At 39.8% G+C, this 21,356-nt stretch overlaps 1 protein-coding gene across 2 annotated transcripts; it reads left to right on the forward strand.

The window, feature by feature from the left end:
• Positions 1 to 4,378: 4,378 nt before the first annotated feature.
• Positions 4,379 to 19,960, forward strand: LOC308131065 (1-phosphatidylinositol 4,5-bisphosphate phosphodiesterase delta-4-like). Of its 2 annotated transcripts, XM_080497658.1 has the most exons (16): positions 4,399 to 4,573; positions 7,410 to 7,460; positions 7,547 to 7,705; positions 10,220 to 10,448; positions 11,219 to 11,348; positions 12,047 to 12,278; positions 12,784 to 12,985; positions 14,731 to 14,875; positions 15,483 to 15,635; positions 16,047 to 16,211; positions 17,284 to 17,434; positions 17,523 to 17,639; positions 18,605 to 18,783; positions 19,064 to 19,196; positions 19,288 to 19,437; positions 19,529 to 19,960. In XM_080497658.1, the coding sequence occupies exons 2-16, from the start codon at positions 7,442 to 7,444 to the stop codon at positions 19,618 to 19,620; spliced, it is 2,256 nt and encodes a 751-aa protein (XP_080353784.1). In that variant the 5' UTR covers positions 4,399 to 4,573; positions 7,410 to 7,441; the 3' UTR covers positions 19,621 to 19,960. The 2 variants fall into 2 exon arrangements, with proteins under 2 accessions (XP_080353785.1, XP_080353784.1); XM_080497659.1 differs by lacking the exons at positions 18,605 to 18,783; positions 19,064 to 19,196; positions 19,288 to 19,437; positions 19,529 to 19,960 and adding an exon at positions 18,363 to 18,596 and having other exon boundaries at positions 4,379 to 4,573.
• Positions 19,961 to 21,356: the final 1,396 nt, after the last annotated feature.

Consider the following 21,356-nt stretch of genomic DNA (forward strand, 5'->3'; position numbering starts at 1 on the left):
CTGATTGTTAATGGTTCCTATTTAACCAAACTCCTGTTTACTGAAGGGGCTCAGCGATCCTGGACTCAGGCCACGTTGACTCGTACCCAGGGAATTGCAAACTGGTGACATTTCTGTGTTTAGACCATATATACATGGCTATGAGTCGCCACAAATGATTTTGGGAAAACTGACTGCAGTGGAGATTTAGATTTATTTAGATTAATCATCGGTGTCGTCTGTCTACGATCCGTGTTCATTTTGAACGCCGTGATAAAAATGGATCCAGTGAAAGCTGCTTGTTCTTGTGCTTTGTTTTATATTCTACCGCCACATTCAAGAGGAGTTCCGCTTGTTTAACGATCCAAACAAATGAAGTGCGTCACCGAACGAACAGGAAATAACTCGCACCATTCATGTTGTTTTTCCAGGATTCTGATTGGCCCGCTTGGATCTGAATCCATTTTCATCTCGGCAGTCAAACTGTAAACACCGGTCGCATGTCATCTGCACAAGCATATTGTGTTGTTATTCTTTGTCTGCCCAAGTAAGCTTTTATTTACTCAGCCTAAAAAACTCCTCAAGTTTTTAAAGAAGTAAATTATCTCCTCACAAACACTTTGTTTACATGCCGCACATCCCGAGTCTGACTCGGTGAATCATTTGGCCCCTTCATGAGTGCAACGCTCGTTTCCTTTTCTTCTGTGATGCGAAGAAGTCTGGAGAGAGATCGATGCCAGTGGCGACGGTTTCGTGGAGGCACGTAATCGCAGCGTGGTAATTTGAGTTCGTAATGTCTTGTGGGGATGCCTACGGGAAAGTGTATCCACTGCAGCCGCTACAGGTTTCCTGGAAGCCCTTCCTCGTCAATTAAATATTCATTTTTCCATCACATTTGTTCGGTGCAGACTTATTTAAAACAGAATCTCTCTGAAGAATGTCCGTGAGGTGTTGTGCCTCCCGAGAATGAAACCGAACCTCCTCCTTCTGAGGTAGGTTCACTCATTTGGTGATTTATTTCTTTAAAGGCTGACGTCTCGCATCAACTGTCAACATGTTAAAACTATGAAGGTCATGGCTGATTGACAGTGTTTCAAGTTTATTAACTGTTCATAACTGTGTTTAGCTGTTTCTTGTGCTCAAGGAAAGAAGTAACTCTCCCCAAATGTTTTGTAGTCACTGCTGAATTGAATTCATAATTTTTATAAAGTTATAGACCCAATTACTGCAGGGTCTTTATGTATGTTGGTGTGAATGTAAAACTATAAAAACTATGATATATATATATATATATCATAGACATTCTTCACTAAATGTGCCAACATTTAATAAATAATGTAAATTAATAGTATGCCTGGATAGTTGTTTGTATACTTTAATATAATAATGATTTTTTATTTTGTGTATATGTATTTTTATCAAATAGATGTATTCATTCATATAGATTATTTGAAAAGGGGTTAATATATTTATATGTACTGTATGTATGTGTGTTTATATTTATATAGATATGTTAGTATAAATAGATTTTGTATTTATCCATATCTTGTCGGTATATGTCTTTTGACGTGTCTGGAACAAATGAACACACACACAAAAAAAAAAGAGTGATGAAGTTTCTTCCTCAAATACCGAACCAAGAGGATCTGGTAATCGAAGTGAGGGTCGGGCCTGTAATCTGCTCGTCCAGTTGATGGTCTGATATCTAGATCACAGCAGACGGACAGTGATTCTCTCCATTACAGCAATTTAAGTGGTGAGCATCACACTAGAGCACTCAAGAGGTAAAAACTCCATTACTCTCCTCCCATAAGATGACTGAGATCATCGTGTCCTCGATAGTCTCACAGAGACTGTCATGCTACAAGTTTTCTCACACGTGGAGTAATAATTCATAATTGGTCGCAGACTTACCAGCCTTTTTCACATCAGGAAAGATTATTAATTATTGTTGAGATGCATAAGAAGTATAAAGCCGAACACTTCTCATTGTAGTCAGAAGATTTGAAATCAGAAATCCTGCTGGTCTTTATATGTAGTCTGTCGCTGTTGTCACACACACTGTTCTGCACTAAAGCTTATTTTATGTTATATATTTGGCTCCATTCAACAACAACAGTACGGTAGTACAATGATATACTCTTTACCCAGGTGATTAATCAATTTACCCTCAGATTACTTCTTTTTCAAATCACAATTTTAAAGATTCTCGAACAACAAATGAATTAAAACCTCTGGATAAAGACAAATGAATTTAAAGTTCAATGACACACTCCACACATAATATATACTATTGTTGTCTGCAGCTGTTGAAAGTCACAAGCAAATTCATATTTCAACATGACGGAAAGCTTGGCCATTCATTTGCTTCTTTCTATTATGACTTTATTCTAAACAATTTAAATAGAAACTCATGGAGAGAAAAGGCAAATGATAATAGACCTGCTGATGCTTTCAAGACTGATGGATAAATTCTACATAGAACTCACCTCATTCAGTAATTTCAAACACATCTAAGCCAAATAAAAAAAAAAAAAAAGAATCCACCATAACCTAAAGCAATCAGTCACGTTTATGTATAACCAAAGATATTCAGTCAGCCAGATGGTTGATTTTCTTAATTTATGGTCTAAAATCCACATTTCTTATTAAATATGGAGCTCTGTTGAATTCATGAAGAATCAATGGCACCACATAAACATCCAAACTTTTGAGTTTTTTTCTGACTGTAGAATGATGCATTGAGTTCATTGTTTGTGAGTTTGTCGAAAAAGCAGCTCACCTGAGTGCCTCACGTAACGTCCCTGCAGACGTCACTAACGAGCATTTATTTCCTTTTACTGGTACATTAACAGATTGCGGCCCCCATATGGTCCATTATCCTCAACGACTGAGCTGGACGACTTGGATCATGTAAACATTTGGACTTGAGCCTCCATTTACGAGAAAGTCTGATCTCCTTTGGGAGATATTCAAGTCTCCACTGTGAGTTTTTGTCTGTTTACCTGCAATGAGAAAAAGCTTTGCTGTAGATGATGTAATTATTGGCCTCGGCTGGGGGGCCCTGCAAATGGAAGAGGATTGGAAAAGTAATGTTTGCGATTCAGATGACAGTCTGCTTACAGATGGTTCGGTACTACTGAACAATAAATAATGCTTCAGTCTTGCTTTTAATGTGTGGCATTGTTGATTGTGTTCCTAATCTGCATCTCCTCCGTCTCTACAGGATTATCATCAGATGATTGATGAATTCTAAACTCTGGGATAACTTTGAGAGTGATCCATAGTCTTCTATCAAAGCCACACACCAATGCTGGTGAAAAGCTGCAACTACAAAACGTATATACATTATTCAGTATAATATAAAAAGAATCTGCTACTTTGGGTGAAGATTTAGTGTTGGAATTATGATCAACCATAATTTAATTCTTTCACCAGACATTAAAGCAAAATGTCTGCCATTTGCTTTGTAAACAGACATAATTTTCAAACAAAAAGGTAAAAACGACATGTTGTTTGGTATCTCAATCTAGTCTAGGTAAAAGCTAACTACTGTTTCAACATTCAGACTTTAAGCCAGACTTATTACGAGGTTTTTTTCTTTTGTGGTGCTCTCTCATAATATCTGTTACGTTTCCAAAAACACAAATTTAGTTGTCATCAGAATATATGCGTTCCGAAAGCTGAAATTCACTGATAAATGGAGTTATTTAACCCGTCCAGCACTAATGCCCTGTCTTGAAGTGCACACAGAAAGTTGGAAGCTCACTGAATCTTTATTGCTTCTTCTTTGGCCCCATCTTACAAATTTCCATCTGCTTTGATGGCAATCCTGCAGACGCAGAGATAATTCAGAGCCAAATCCTCACAGGTTGAATGCATCAAGAGCATTGTGATGACCTCTTATCACACGCCATGTGCAATAATGCTTTATCGTCCTCATCTGACTTTCTCACACATCTTTCCACAGAAGTTACTGCAGGTCCTGCAGAGCATCCAGAGGCACTGGAGGAGGAGGAGGAGGAGGAGGAGGAGGCAGATGAGGAGGAGGAGGAGGCAGAGGAGGAGGAGGACTGAGCCCAGCAATGCAGGCCGAGGCGAGTGACTCAGGCTAAACGGGAGGGAGTGGGGGGGGTCTGTGGCTCATGGTGGGAGTGGCAGGAAACGGAGGAAAGCCGGTGGGGAGGGGGTTTGGTCTGTGTGGAGGATGAGGAGTGTTGCTGGGAGTGGAATCAGATTTCTGGAGCAAGGAGTGAGAGAAAGAGAGAGAGAGAGAGAGAGAGAGAGAGAGAGAGAGAGAGAGAGAGAGAGAGAGAGAGAGAGAGAGAGAGAGAGAGAGAGAGAGAGAGAGAGAGAGAGAGAGAGAGAGAGAGAGAGAGAGAGAGAGAGAGAGAGAGAGAGGCTGGGCCATGCTCCCTTTCAGACACTCCCAGTCTTTTAGAGGCACTGATCTGCTCTCACAGGGTCTGGACTCTCTGTCCGTCTGCATGTCAGAATTGAGAGCCAGCGTGACGGACACACCTCTCTCTTTCACCCCTCCCTGGAAGAATTCTCTTCTGAACATCTAACATCTCTAGAGGATTCTCCACTTTTGGTAAGTATCGGTATCCTCCTTAATGAGATGAATTGTAGAGAGGAATGAGTCAGTCTTTCTTTCTTCAGCAGTTTTTGTAGAAGTAATGCAGTTTTTGCCTATTTCTGCCTCTGTTTCTAATTTATTCTGACCGCCCTCCTCTCCCCCCCCTCTGCTGGAGTTCCTTATGTGGATTTTTATTGCACTGGCACTGCCTGTTTGTGGCATTCTTGGCATCAGCATCCACAAGAAAGAGGCACTCTGGGGTAAAAATCAGTGATGAAGAATAGTTTTCAAAGCAGATTCAACCTAAAACTCCAGACATGAAGCTCACACAATGATATAAGTCAGAAACTGCTGGTTGTCATCACAAATGTGTTTGTTCCCATTTTGCATAATTTCCCCCCCCTCCTGAGTCACATCTTTATGTGTGTGTTTGTGCATGTGGTCAGCGAGCTGCCTGGATGAAGTGTGACTCATAATCCCCAAAAGAAAGCCAACCAAATAGCAACGTAGAGGTCTGGAGTCAGAGGGAGGGTGTGTTTACCTTTTAACTGAAAAAAAAAAGAGAAAAACTAGGATGGAAAATAACTCCTGCAGTAGGAATTAAAGGGAGCCAGTTGTCGAGGAAAAGAAGCCCCGCTGTTTTCCCCCTGTGATATACGTATTCCTCGCATCCTGTCAGTCATGGCTGTGGTGAGAAGTGTCATATGCCTGGATGAGGTGCGGTGTAAAGAAACAAAGATTGTTCCGGAGGACAATGAAAGGAAAAGAGAGTTGGCTCACAGGAATACAACCACTCCGACTTCAGGAAAGCTTCTCCTTTCGGGAAGTGTTTGATCGGCTCTTTGTCAGTGAAAGGCAGAGACAGCAGCTGAATATCAGCTTTCACTGAAAAGCTGCTGCCGTGGAAATGTAAAGGAAAGATCTGATGCTTTCAAAAAACTAAATTGGGCTTTTGACAATATATGAAAGTAACTGTATTGTTACTGAATGAAGCTGCAACTCCTTAAAATCATCTGGATTATCAGTAGAAACTGTATGTCATCATCATCTATGTCTGTGTTCTCCCATTGTTAATGTTCATAGCCTATTGTGGCTCACAGGGCCTGAGAGAAAATGAGAAATTCCTCTGCAAGTCCAAAAGTAACAGGCGTTATCTTAATAGTGTTAAACTATGCTTTTAAATGTGACTTTAAAGTTCACCGCATCACTTTCATTATTGATTCCTGGGAGTTGGCAGCTTTGCTTTCCTTGGTTTTAAAAAGAACTTGATTTGAAGTTTGTTTTTTTTTTTTTCTGGGCTGCTGCTGAAATAGCAATAATCACTATGACAGGTACATAAATGTCAACCAGAAAATGGTACACAAGAGAACAGTGACTTTGTCCCATTTGTGTTCATTTAATCAGACTCTTGAGAAGTATTTTGACAGGATTAAACCAAATTTGATTTGAAATCAACTGGAAAGTTGGTTTGTTTACATTGTTCCTTTTTCCAAAATGTCTTGTAATTGACATTTTATGAATATGTCAGTGATACAGCAGTATATATATTGTGAAATTAGGATTTGAAAGCACAATGCAATGAGGATTCATACATATAAGGGTCTTATACATGAGACCCTTAAACATTAAAGTATAGTAGTGTTATGTTACATTACAGTTTCGTCTCTTATTCTGGTGAATACTATTGTCCAACTAAGATATTTCTTCCTTTGACATGCAGTTTGCAAAAGACAAAAAGTAAGATGATCACTGGATGTGATGACGAGTGTGGGATGACCAGCGGGACCCCACAGGTCTTCACATTGAACCCCCTAAACTACATCCAGTAATTTGAATGCTGAAGTTCCTAATATTTCCCACATAAGAAACACTTGTTGAACATATCTGTTCTTGGAATCACAACCTTCATGCTTGATTTCTTCTCAAAAATTTAAAATTAGGAGGTAAAATAATGCTGGATAAACCCCCCCCCCCCCCACAGATTCTTTTCCACCAATCAGACTCATCAGCCTCCAGCTCATCGTCCACTTTTCCACATGATACATGCCTCGAGCATCACCGACATCTGTGTGAGATTCCATAGTAATCTGTCAAATAGTTATAGCAGGAGCTCTGAGCCGAGGTGCTGTCAAACCGCCTGCAGAAATCTTACTGTACTGTAAGACGTGGCTCAAATTTGTAAATTTTTATCTGCAACAATCAGAATAGTTGACAGTTGTTCTATTAAAGAAAGGCAAATACGATGACAGGTAATTGAAGCAAAGCCTTTCTTTCAGCTCCCGGCTACTATTTGATCCCACTGCAGCACACATTCTGCTGAGTGGTTGTTCTTACTCGGCATGCAGGCTGCAGGAGCGGCACACACTGACTTCTCTCCTTTCAGCTAATGAAAAAGCTGGAGGTTAATGCCAGGACTGAATCAAGATTCATGCCGACGTGTTTGTCTCGAAAGTGGAACGGGGCTGTTAAATTAACGTCGTGGTTCACGGTGCAGGGATACATTCCGGTTGTGTCGTCAGTGAACTGGTGCTTGGATAATAAAGATTTTAAATAAGTGCCTGCTGCAAGAAGTGAATGCAAAAAGCATTGGCTTCTCTTTTATTTCTAATGTCCAGCTGTTTCTGATTCAACACAGCTGGTGATCCAATGCAATGCCAAGATGCTTTATCGCTGTTAAACAATATAAACAAAATGACACTGAATAGGACATAAATAATACAATTTTGCAATTATTTATGTTTACACGAAGTGGGTGTATGAGCACACAGTTTGCACTGAAAGTATTCAGTTTTGGATTCGGGGAGAAGTGAAAAAAAAAAACAACAAAATAACATCTGTTTCTTCTCCGCAGCATATTTCCACTGGCATGTGTTAGGGACAGAAATGGATCCCGAAGGCTCGCGTAAGTGAAGCGCACTCAGACCCGCAGAAGCAGAATATCTGGTAAAGTTTTATTATTGAATATCTGGGTTGGTACCGACTGCACAGGTCTCCAGGATGACCCTCACGTCAAGGTGATGATGGCCGGGTCGACTCTGAGGAAGGTCAAGTCTCGCTCCTGGAAGAAGCAGAGACACTTCCGCCTGCTGGAGGACGGACTGACCATCTGGTACAAGTCCAGATGGGCAGGAAGAGGCCACTCCACCTGTGAGTACAGGCACATGTTCACCATTCAATCATGGTTTGCATACTTATAGGGAAATCAGGTAAAACTAGAAGGTGCTACTGAGTTACTTCAATCTGTTGTGATACATGATCTGTATTAGGACAATAATACTACAATCACTATGACTATTGCTACTATTTATACTGCCAATACTACCTCTAATAACACCACTACTAGCGCTACTACTTAAAAAAACAAAACAAAACAAAAAACTGGTGAAAGATTGTGAATATGAAGTGAGAAAGAAGAAGCCAGAAGACAGTAGTAATTCATGTTACAAATGCTGACAGAAGTAAAGTAGTTCCGCCCAGCACGGGGCAAAAAAGACTTTGCATGCAAAAATGACATGCTTACGTAAATTTATGAGCGTAAATATTGATCCTTTTCCCGTAAATTGATGCCAAAACAATCAGATTTGGTATTGGATGTACTGTTTTTCTAAATAAATAAATAAATAAATAAAAAATCTGCCTGCTACCATTGACAGATATGGAACCAATTCACACATGTGTGTTTTTATCTTGTAACTACTCTCATTTTTTTAACCAGTACTTCATTTTTTCCCATCTCAAACAGTATTAAATCAACTTTTAAACCCCATTTACTTACGTCACTCAGTTTTAACTGAGTTTTTAGTTACGTCGGCATTGTAAATTTGTACTTATTCAGTGCTTTTCACTGCATGCGAAAATTAACTGTAGCTTGAAAGCCTGTGAGTCTCACAGTCAAGGACAGACTTTTCTGGACATTATCAGACTGGGCTTGTCAGTATTTCTCCATTAATTTCTGGGCAGCTGCCAATATCAAGAGTTTACTACGAAGGTATTATTAGTGGAAATGGTTTGAGCAGCTTACTCTATGAGTTGTGAGCTTGTAGATTGTTTTTCTCTCCACAAGCGCAAACTTACACCTTCACAAATTCTTAATTACTGGTGTACAAATCTTATTTTACAGGTCTCAAATAAAAAAAAAAAACCTGACACATTCACATTATCCCTCCAAACATATTTGTGCACCAGAATCAAACAAACTAAATGTGAATTTGTGCAATAAATATTCAATGTCTGTAAAATAATTATGAAAATATCTGTGTTCTTTGAAAACACAAAGAGAAGTATGATGGCTACAAATGGTGGAATCTTAGAGACCAGTCACAGCTTCTGTTTCTTTCAATTACAAATCAGCGTGTGCTCGTATTTGGTAAAATTGTATATAATAATAAAAAAAAAAAGTATAATAAAACTGAAAACACAGTGAAATGTCCCCAAAAAAACACAAATCAAAGTGCAAAAATCTATATTTTCTTTGACGTTTTCACTATTTCTTGGTGGTTTTGTGGGCAGACTCTTGTAGACCAGTTTGGGCCCACAGGCCTTATGTTTGACAAACCAAATTTAAAGTGATACCATCTTGCCGATACCAGCGCAGATGGACAGTAAAACCAGATATTTTTTAAATGTTTTAATTTTGACAAACCAGAGATGAGAGAGGGGCTCCACAGCCTTTCATAGAGAAAATCTCATGGGGTTCCATGAAAACATATATCATTAATAACCAGCCGATTGTCTCGTGACATTTGTCAAAAAAAAGAAAAAAAAATTAGAAGCACATAATTGAATTTGGCCAAGAGGCTTACATCAGTACAATGGAGGGGCTTTATAAACTGATGACCCAAAAATAGATTATGACTGTGCCTCATGGCTCCCACATTCTCATGATTCAGAATCATACAAGTTCATTACGAAAGAGGTGAATAATATTTGTCCAGAGCAGGTCCAATTCTCATGTTTTGACCAAAATATTGATGAGATTGATGGTATAAATAGAGAGTAAGTGATAGATCGCTTGCAAGCTCTTCTTTTTTACTGTCTGTTCCTAAAGTCAGGACTGAACTTGGGATAAAAAAAAAAAAGTTGTTCATGTTTGCGGCTCCATTTGCTTGGAACAAACTAGAAAAAGACCTGAAATTTAAAAACCTGGTTTCATTGTTTTAGGAATTTTCTTGATGACTTGGATACAGACACATCTGTCTGCACAGGTTTTGAATGTTGGGCTTAATTTTGATTTACCTACATTTTTTTTCCTTTTTTCAGCAAATTGACAGGATTAAAAATGTCTTTTCTTGATTCTGTGTTGACATTGTATTGACATTTTCTAATATCGTTTATGTTTTAAATTGCCTGTTTGTCTGAAACCTTTTTTGATGCACTGCTGCCCGTCTTAGCCAGGACACTCTTGAATGAGACATTTTTAATCTCAACAAGGTTTTTCTGGATAAAGAAGGGCTTAAAACGGAACCCTTCAGAAATAAATAGGTCGTACAGAGAGGAGAAATCATAGGGTGGTTTCCTTTCACAGTGATAACAGACCTCTAGTGTGTCATTTGAAGGAACTATTTCAATTTTAATCTCCTATGTAATGATAAAAATCTAATGAAACTGAGCCCTTCACATTCCTCTTGAATCTGAAATGTTATTTCCTGCTCCGGGTTGCAGTCTCGGTGACCGAGGTGGAGGCGGTGCGTGAGGGTCATCAGTCCGAGGTGCTGCTCAGCATCTCCGAGGAGTTCCCCGCCAGCCACTGCTTCACTCTGGTGTTCCATGGCCGCCAGGGCAACCTGGACCTGGTGGCCGACAGCCCGGAGGAGGCCCAGGCCTGGATCCAGGGCGTCCGGAAACTCGTCCACAAAGCCCAGACCATGGATGAGAAGGAGAGGCTGGACCAGTATCCTTTCACTGTGGCTGCTTCTTCATGCATCCTCCAATGTCTCCATCCATCCATCCATCCATCCATCCATCCATCCATCCATCCATCCATCCATCCAACCATCCATCCATCCATCCATCCATCCATCCATCCATCCATCCAACCATCCATCCATCCATCCATCCATCCATCCATCCATCCATCCATCCATCCATCCATTCATTCAAGTTAGGATTTCCTTTTTTCTATACAATACCAGTGTTTTCTTTTTCAAGTTTTTCACTATATCATCTGTCGTTTATACATATATTTATACTGTCATTTATATATATATATATACCTGTCATTTTGTTTTGTAATTGAAGTAATCTAGACATTAAAAATATATTTAAGATAGATATAATATACAATTGTTTATTATAATAATAATTATGACAATAACAACAACAACAACAACAACAACAACAACAATAATAATAATGGTCAGTATTTTTAAAAATTATCAATCCACTCTTCCCCTTCAAATGTTATATATATATTTTTTGAATGTGCATATTTTAGAACATTATGGTAATATGCTCATCAGTGAAAACTAATCATATATCCATCTATCATGTAAAGATTGTTTAGAACAGAAGCATAAACTCAAAACCCAAACATAACCAAGGGGTGTACAAGGTGTACACCAATTTCTAGGAAATTTCAAATATTTTCTAAGTTGTGAAATAAGAACATTACTTGTCTTGTCTCGTCCATTTGATCTGGCGTTTCCCTCAGCTTCTTCTCAGATGGGTCTGGGACTGGTTTCACAAAGCCGACAAAAACAAAGATGGGAAGATGAATTTCAAGGAGGTGAAGAAGCTGCTGAAGATGATGAACGTAGACATGAACGAAGAACACGCTCTCCATCTGTTCACGGTAAGATTCACATCCCAAGGTTGGGAGATTGATCTCCATCTTCACGTGTATGTGTTGATGTGTTTTCCAGCAAAGCTTTGCTTTTATTGTATTTTTAAATGCTTTGCACCAACAGCCTCAGCAAATGTGTGTTGATGTGAAGCATGTTTAGTCCAATGACGCTGAATAAAGGCAAAATGTTCAATTTGCTCACTAAAAATAGTAAACAATAGTTTAGAAATGAACCCTTTTTGAGGCAAATTACAAAGTGTGTTAACATTTTCCTGAACACATGATACTTTATACAGTTGTGCTGTACTTTACATGGGTAGGGTTTTAAACGTGTGAAAATTGTGACAACTCTTTAATACTTTTAATAATCAAAGTTGCAAAACACAAAAGCACTTGTGTGATTCAGTATTGCTTTAAAATATTGAGTGAAAATACTTGTATTGCTTATATTGTGATACTAACACTATTGTGTTAGAATCTAAGCAATTGAATTATTGGTTTTTAGTAGATTTTCACTTTAAATATCTGAAATTATTGTGCTTCTAGTCCATCTTAAAACTTTAAAAATTATGTTTTTGTATGTTAACGATATAGAATAACTATACTAACTTTTTAAAGAACCTAAATGTTTTAAATCCCAAACATATCTCAATAATGGGTCGAAACCCGAACCAGTAATCCTCCAAGTGATTTTGTCCTTTCTGCAGATGGCCGACAAGTCTGAGAGCGGCTCGCTGGAGATCGAACAGTTCGTCCAGTTCTACAAGATGCTGACTCAGAGGGACGAGGTGTGGAAAGTCTTCCAGGACTACTCTGGAGATGGAGAGAAGCTCATGCTGGAGGAGCTGGAGAGTTTCCTGACGATCGAGCAACACGAGGGGGAGCAGAGCGCCCGGAGAGCCAGGGAGCTGATAGGCCGCTATGAACCATCAGACACAGGTCAGAGGTTTTTACAACGTGTTGCTCATGGCAATTTAACTCGATTGTTAAACGGGGCCTATTTTATTGCTTTTTCTTGATTTTCACCCATTTGACTATTGGATCATATGAGCTGCATTCAGAATCTGCTGTGTCTGTGTGAGCTGGACTGGCTCCGCCCACACACGCCCATCTTGGGAAGAGGAGGAAGTACTTCCTCTCGTGGTGCCATGTGCCAGAGCAGAGCTGCCTGATTGTGGGAGGAGTCAAAGGGGAGGAGCCTACCTAAACCCCCGATGACACTATACAGGGTTTGATTTCTGATTGGCTCATTGGAGTAATAAAAAAAACAAAACAAAAAGCATGCCAAGGTGAGAGATGACAGAATTTCTTCACTTCTAGGGTGTCATTCCAGGCATGGGGATCAATTTTACTGTTTGAGAACCATTAGAAAGTGATGCCCAAATGAGCCTGACTGACTGATTTTTGATTTCTTTTTCTGCATCATATCTTCTGCGCCGGGCAGCCATCAAACAAGGCGCCATGTCCTTAGACGGCTTCCAGGTGTACCTGTGCTCCCAGGAGGGCTCCATCTTCAGGCCCCAGCTCCTGGACCTGCACCAGGACATGAGGCGTCCGCTCAGCCACTACTTCATCTCCTCCTCACACAACACCTACCTGCTGGAGGACCAGCTGAGAGGACACAGCAGCCTGGAGGCCTACATCAAGTGAGGGACATAACTCAAGTCTGTTGGATTGTCACTTCAACAAAATCCCAACTAGTTGATCACTGTAGTGAATACATACATACCTTCAAAAAAATGAAGATGACTCATGATTATACTGTGAAAACATGATTTTTTTTTTAATGAAACTGCCAAACACGTCAAGTTACAATTTTAGATTATGTGCAAATTCAAATTGTATATGAGAAACCTTTGCAGCATTCAACAAGAATACAATTTAGTCTCTACTAAACCACGATGGAAAAATACATATTTAAAGATTATGTTGATATAAACAGAAAATATGTATTTCATCTCATGTATGGGAAATACTCTCCCAAAACACCCAATTCTAATAACGTGACTCATGCAACTTGAAAACATTCACGTAAAATTAGCTTTCTTTATATTTTGGTAATTATTCACACAAAAGGATTAATTTTTTTTAAAATTATTGTTATTTTTTACAATTTTTATGTATTAAGTGCAAGACACCGACATAAATTAAATTCAGGAAAATAATTTATTTTCTTTTATAGCATTTCAGAAACTTAAATAAACACCCCTTCCCTCCTCCCCCAAACAGGGTCCTCTTATACAATTTAAGTGTATCATACATTAATAAATAGACTTGCATACATGTGGGGTTTAAATTAAATTAAACAACGTTTTGAGAGGGCTGCGTTATTGACTACAATGTGCACATGAACCTGGTACTAGACGATGCACAGGAAGTCAACACATCAAGGCTAAGTACAGAAAGCCACTTGGGAGGATCATGTTGAAAGGAAATAACATTGTTTTGCTGCCAAATGTTTCCAAGTAAGAACCACAGAGACCTGCAACACTTACCTTTTACTGTGTGCCTGCCTATGAAACAGATGAGGTGCAATAACTAGAAAGTAGTTTGCTCTTATTATTGCTTTTCTATTGCTGGATACTACTGATACTTTCTAACTATTACCAATGCTTTATTTATACTTTTTTCACTATTACTGGTACTTTATTTATATATTTTTTAAAGTTTTGCTGGTAATTATTGATACTTTTGTACAATTACTGGGACTATTAACGCTCTAAGCATTACATGCACTTTATTTATGTTTTTTTTTTACTTTTACTGGTACTTCATACTTTTTCACTATTATACTACTATTATCCTTCTCTCTCTCTCTCTCTCTATCTCGCTCTGTGTCTCTCTCTCTCTGTGTGTCTAGCAGACACAGATACAATAGAGCTACTGCTCTTTGAACATAGTAGTATCCCCTCCATACTTGTCGGCAGCGAGCGGCAGGCACACACAAAATTTCATCTGAAATGTTTATTATTACTAAATTTTATGTATACCGTTAGTCCCATTGAGACAGTTTCATCTACAGGAGAGACCTATTTGGGCGGAAGACAACATGTAGTTACAAACAATCTGCAGTGTGATATACAGAACAATTTGTGTATAAAATAGAGTGAAATAGTGCTGAGCTGGTTGAATAATTTCTCCAAACCCTTCTGAAGGAAATTCAATTCCCTCAACATCTCCCACAAAGAAACAGTTTCCTTTCTATATTAGGTTTTTGGTGAACTTGAAGTATGTTTGTGTTTATATGACAATTGACTGCAATTAGTTTACTTTTTTTAATATGCGGTTGCATTTTGAGAATTTTTTTTTTTGGGTGAATTCATATTAAGTGAAAAGTAGAAGATCCAATTTCAACTTCGAACTGTGTGTGTGTGTGTGTGTGTGTGTGTAGGGCCTTGAAGAGGGGCTGCCGCTGTGTAGAGCTGGACTGCTGGGACGGCCACGATGGGGAACCCATTGTTTATCACGGTCACACACTGACCACAAAAATCCTCTTTAAAGACATCATTTCCACTGTTAAAGAATACGCTTTCAAGGTGAGCCGCTTGCAGAAACAATGAAAGCGCTCACGAAGCGCTGCACCATCCAAACACACACATATTTTATCCCTGATCCTCCTCTGGTATCGTACCCATCCACATCTTGCCAGAACCCATTTTACTGTAGATAGTTTAAACATCTACGTTTTCCCTCCTCACAGAAGAAGTCCAGTTCAGAACAGCTTCTCCGCTGATTATAAGCCATGATCATTTAATTTCAGTTGCGTAAGAGTTTTAAGCACTATATGTACTTTACAGCAACTCAGCCATTAAGTACAGACACAGTGTGTTTGCCCAGAACAGAAATTTGTTCTTTCTGCTGACAGACCACATGGAAATCAACCAGGAACATCTCCAGTGTCTCCACCTCTCTGCTTTATCCTGCTCAGACTTTCCTAACAAAACACTGGGAAGATATGATGAAGAAGCTGTATTGTAGGACTGTGGAAAGTTCTGCTTCATGGAAACAAAACCGTTACAAACACTGGCGGCAGTTTTCACTGCAGAGTCTGGGCGAACTGGCAGAAAGTCGGAATGAGTCAGACAAGAAAATGTGACTTTTTTAACTTTTTTTTTTTTTGTGGTTTCTTTCATGTTTGTTAAGGCGTCAGACTTCCCCGTCATCCTGTCGCTGGAGAATCACTGCAGTGTGGAGCAGCAGACGGTGATGGCCCGGCACCTTCGCCACATCCTGGGAGACTCGTTACTGATCTGTCCGCTGGGAGGCCACGACCCCCATCAGCTGCCTTCCCCACAGGTCAGTATCAGTATTTTTTTTTCCAAAATATACAAGACCTTTCAAATCAAAGAGGGTCCACAGTGCCTTCTCGCCCATCGCACACGGATCCTAAAAGCACTGGTTCAACTTTTAACTCTTCCATTAAGGCACTCAGGACAATCAATGCCAACTTGAACTAATGGCAAATCACCTTTGAGGTTGTTCCCCTGCGGATTCAGCCAATTAAATAGTGAAGCATTGCTGCATTTAGTTAGAGGACAGCAAAGTGCAAGGAGATGGAACATGCTCACGAGCAGCTTGAAAACAACAAGTACTTTGTTCCAATCAATCATTGACAGGCATGGAATAAAAAAAAAAAAAAACGTGTATGTCCTGCTCTGATTTGAAATGATCTGTACATGTAACTTCTCATTGTAACTTTGCAAACAGGAGCTGAAGAGCAAGATTTTACTGAAAGCCAAGAAGATTAGCGGTCTGGAAGGCTGTCCCGATGACACCCTGACGGACGACGTGAGTGACGACGAGGATCTGGCCAACGGCGACGCCGACAGCCCCTCCACTGAAGATCCGCCGGCTGAGAGGAAGACAGACAAGGTGACGCATCGACGTCTTCATCCGAACGTCATCTTTCTTTGCCCGACAAAGTTTCGTTTTGCTTCGTGTGTCTGTTCATAAGATAATGGCAATTGGAGACATTGAAAACCCAGCTTTTTGAGAACTGCTCCCAAGGTGGAACTTGCAAAAAGTAGTCGTTTAGACTGTGCGTCATTAGTCACCTGTAGGTGGCAGTGAAGAGAGACTGAGAACAGGAACAATATCAGAGTGTATGGTGAAGCAAAGCAGGAGTGATAGTCAGAGGAGACAGGAAACCAGGCGAGGATGTGAGCGACAGAGAGGCGAGACTGGAGAAAAAGAAGTCAGACAGAAGAAAGAAACAGGAAACTGATCCACCAAGACAAAGAAGCGAGAAACTGCATCCAGTGGGCTTCTCTGTGGGAAAACACACACACCAATCAGACAAGACAAGAAATATCCAAAGAGCTCAGACTTAGAAGTGCTGCTCGTCTGGATCACAGTCGTTCATGACCCTGTCATTGGTTGATATCTTTTGGAAGTGACTGACAGCTACATTTTGCCTCGCTGCCTAATAGAGTATATCCCACCCTTGAACAGTTGCTGTGAGGAAAGACATTATGTGTTAGTAACGTCACCTCTTATAATCTGGCTGATCGGTGTAACAAACACTTGAGCTCTGACTCATTTTCAATGTGAGAGATTTTCCAAAAATATCTTGAATGTTTAACATGTTGAACGTGTTGAACATCGTTACATCATCAACCCTTTTTCTTTCAATTTGGAATCCACAAATGTGAAAGAATGACAAATGAGCTTTATCCACATTCATACAGCAAGTTTTTTTTTGTATTTTTTGTCATGAGCCTCATTCTGCTTGATGCTTAACATTTGCACGATATTTGTTATACCATTGAAAAACTAATGCACCATAACTTTGTAATTTGAATCGTGTGCCAATACAGAGCAAGTATTATTCAAATGTCAAATAGTGTGAGAAAAGATATATGAAAACTAAAGTTGTATGTGGCATTGTTGTACCATTTGTACAACACACACACTATTTTCATTGACTGTATACCGATTACCGCAGAAGTCCAAACTGTCCCGGGAGTTGTCTGACCTGGTAGTCTACTGCAAGAGTGTCCACTTTCACGGCTTCGATCACGCTCGCTCTAACGCCAAATGCGACGAGATGTCCTCGTTCTCGGAGTCCAAGGCCCGACGGCTCGCCAAGGAGGCAGGTAAGGTCGAGATGAAAGAGCAGTGTGTTTCATCATATATATAGAGAGAGATTGGCGTGTGTATCACATGTTGTCATGTGACTTCCAGGGTCAGATTTTGTGCAGTACAACATGCGACAGCTGAGCAGGATTTACCCCGGAGGCCTCAGGACCGACTCCTCCAACTACAACCCGCAGGAGATGTGGAATGCGGGCTGTCAGATAGGTGAGGGTTTAAAACTTCCCTCTGCTATCACTGGTACTTCCCGTCTACAGAGACGTACGTTGCATCGCAGCAGCTCATGACTGTGACTCATAAAATCATTTTTGGGTCACTTTCAATCCTGCACTGCATGTTTACAGTGTTGCTGTGACACATTAGCTGAGATGTTACAGCCAATGAATTAACAAACAAACAACAGGCAAACAAAGTAATGCTTTCTTTCTGGTCATATTTCAACAAATAGAAAATAAATTAAATGGATTATTTTTCCCTATTCTATCAATTCCATGAAATAATTTACAATATGTGCAATTTCCAAACAAAAGAACAAAGAAATTACAACAAAATTAAATATTACATTTTTTCTCTCATCATCAGTCTGAATCATAACCTTGTAATTTTTTAGTCAACGGCAGTTTATGACATTTAAGTTCTTCACTGAGAGTTTAACTCCCAGAACAGGAACACGTCTGTATTGTACATTAGTTCAAATTTTCTAACAGTTCTCTTTAATGATATTTTCCTCCTCTCAACTTAAAAAAAGCTCAATACAAACAGGAAGGCCTGTAATCTGAGCCTGATTGAATCCAATGTTTTTTTTAACTGATGTAATGTAAAATGGGTTATTTATGACAGATTTCGTCAAGCATTGAGCATGTGCACACAATCAAAGCTTGTTTTTGTCACCCTGATTCGTCAGCAATTCTTCATTTTGCCTTGATACAGACAATCTGCAGGCTGCGATAGAAAGCATACAGCCTGGCAGCTGCGGCTCTCTGACAAGAACAGATGCTTCCTGTCACATCGGCTATCACGCTGCTGCCATCTGTTCTGGATAAAACATAGTCCTCCAAAGCTCCCACCTTTCTTAACTTGATTCATTTTAACTTTGGGAAATGATGTACGGCCACCCACATTTAATCAACAATTGAATTTCCTTTAATTTTCTTTCATCTGTTTCCCTGAAGTGGCCTTGAACTTTCAGACGGCGGGTCTGGAGATGGATCTAAATGACGGGCTGTTCAGGCAGAACGCTGGCTGTGGCTACATCCTCAAGCCGCATTTCATGAGGGACGGCACCGCTCAGTTCAACCCAGAGAAACCGGAGGATTACCAAGCCTACAAACCATTACGGTTATCCATACAGGTAACTGACATGGTTGGTTCATTAGAAACTCAGACAGAGGGAGGCAAGTTACTCAAATGTAACCAGAAAAAAAAAAGGATCTAAATTAAATGAGACTAATCAAGACAAAGGAAACTGGACGAATCGACTCAAGCTGGACAATTTAAAAGAAGGATTTTAAATTCTATTCTAGTTTTAACAGACTGCCTCCTGCTGGTTCCTCTCGGCACTGCCACTACAGTAATAAAGATAGTAATGTATCTGATAAGCTCTATGATAAGCTACCGTGTGTGTTTATCAGGTGATGAGTGGACAGCAGCTACCGAAGGTGAATCAGAAAGAGGGCTCCATCGTGGACCCACTGGTCAGAGTGGAGGTCTACGGAGTACCGAAGGACCAGGCCAAAGAAGAGACAGCTCACATTCACAACAATGGTGAAAGTCTATTCAGGAAATCATGAAAAAAATAAAATAAAATAATTTCCCAAGGTGGTCAACTTTACCTCCTTCTACCCCATCCCTGCAGGTTTTAACCCGGTGTGGAATGAAACTCTGAATTTTGTGGTCCACACTCCGGAGCTGGCGCTGGTTCGCTTCGTGGTGGAGGACTACGACAAAGCCTCCAGGAACGACTTCATCGGACAGTTCACGCTCCCCTTCAAGTGCATGCAAACAGGTCAGCGTCACACCCTGGCAGTGGAAATCCTAAATGTCGTGTGACGGAGTTTAAAAGCTCGTTGAAACCTGCGTTTTCCTTCCCCTGCCAGGATATCGACACATACATCTTCTCTCTAAAGATGGAACAGCTATCCCTCCGGCCTCGCTCTTCATTAACGTCAGCATTTCAGAGTTCACATGAAGACGTCCAGGACAAAATGGGTCAATGCATTGGAGACTTCAGCAGGAAACATGTTAAAAAGTTAGACGCTCGTATGATTTAGAGTGTTACTCGATCAGGATTATTCTACATAAGAAGCTCAATCAGTGTTAGCAGCGAGGAAATATTGATGCGTCTCCTCCAGCTGGATATAAAGTGGTGATTCCAATTAATCTGGTCGTGTTTTAGGGCCAGTGCATCCTCAGTTTGGACAAAGGTAAGGCAGAAGTGTCAAAGTCATATTAGTTCAGGAGCCACAGTGTTTTAGATTTTTCACTGTATTTTGCACCAGAAGGTTTCATTAAAATTGGCTTTATGTTGAGATTGTAGTCATTTTCTGGACAAATTGTTTGGTTTCGTGAACCACAGATATTTTTTATCATATATACTCTGCACCACAACAAAGACAAACTTGAAAGTTTATATCTACTATGGCTATAGATGCCGATGCCTTGGGTTCTCCGGTGCTTGAGCAAATAAAAAAAGACTAAACAAAACTGTGTTTAAAATGAACTAAACATATTTGGTTGGCATTATGCAACAACAATGATTGCAGCTCTGGGCGTAAATGTCAGAGCTTCGTCACATCCGCCAATGTCATCACTACGAACTTCATCGCATACATACTTTCCGGCCCAGGAGTTTCTCCTTCTGACTCAACCGGAATAGACCAGCTTCCTCTCGGTGTTCCGAGTCCAACAAAATAGACTCTATGTACTGGATTATTAGAAAACAAAGAAATTCTTAGTGAAATCAGATGTTCAGAAGCAGTGAATATCCCTATATAGTCAGAATTATGTGACTTTGTTATGTTTAATATGGTAGGTTAGTCATATTATTGCAGCACTCACGGGTAAAAATATGAATTGCTGCCTATGTTTATGGCACTATTACCCCGGTCCAGTGCAATTGAGATAAAATTGGGCTCCATGTGGCCCCGAAACTAACGTGTTTGACACCCCTGCTCAAGATGTTAACAATGAATGAACTCTGTACGCACAAAGAAAGCTTCTAAAAACCTAGATTCTTGATCTGTGCATTACAATAATCCACAACTTTTTGATTGGTTCATGTGGTGCATTTTAATGGGAAATCCATAACGTGATTTTGATATGTGTATGGGGCTTTAACACACAAGCTTTTGTTAAATTTATCGATATCAGTATCGGTATCAGATCAGTATCGGACCAGTATCAGCGATACCAGCTTTTGGTTTGATACCCAGTTGACCATTGGAGACGAAACACCTACAGTCAATTTACAATTCATAGCCTACTTCAAAACTATCTTAAGAGGCTGCTATCAAAGATTTTGTAGCGTGCTTCTCTGAACTGAGGATACGCCGAGTCCCTTAGTGCTTATTGCATCTGTTGTGCTTCTCTAATAAGTAAATCTAATCCCTCTATAACTATTAAATTAAGTTCACAGTAGGAAAACAGCCTAGAAGTTATGCAACTGCTAACATTCAGAGGAAGATGTCCGTTGATATTGTTTTTCCAGTCTAATGTTATGTATTTCTGAGTGTTTCTTTACAGTTTTTATCATGATAATGTGTGAAATTGAGTGCTGCATGTTGGGAATGTCCAAGCTGAATTAACAGTACTGAAAGCTTGTTATGCGTATTTCAAAAACTGTCAGTGTTATGAACCATATCGTGTTTGTCAATCAGCATTAAGCTGCAAAGTGCCTGAACGAGACAATTCTTGAGAAGCTGCTGT

The sequence above is a fragment of the Blennius ocellaris genome (genome assembly GCF_963422515.1).
Source record: "Blennius ocellaris genome assembly, chromosome: 6".
NCBI lineage: Eukaryota > Metazoa > Chordata > Actinopteri > Blenniiformes > Blenniidae > Blennius > Blennius ocellaris.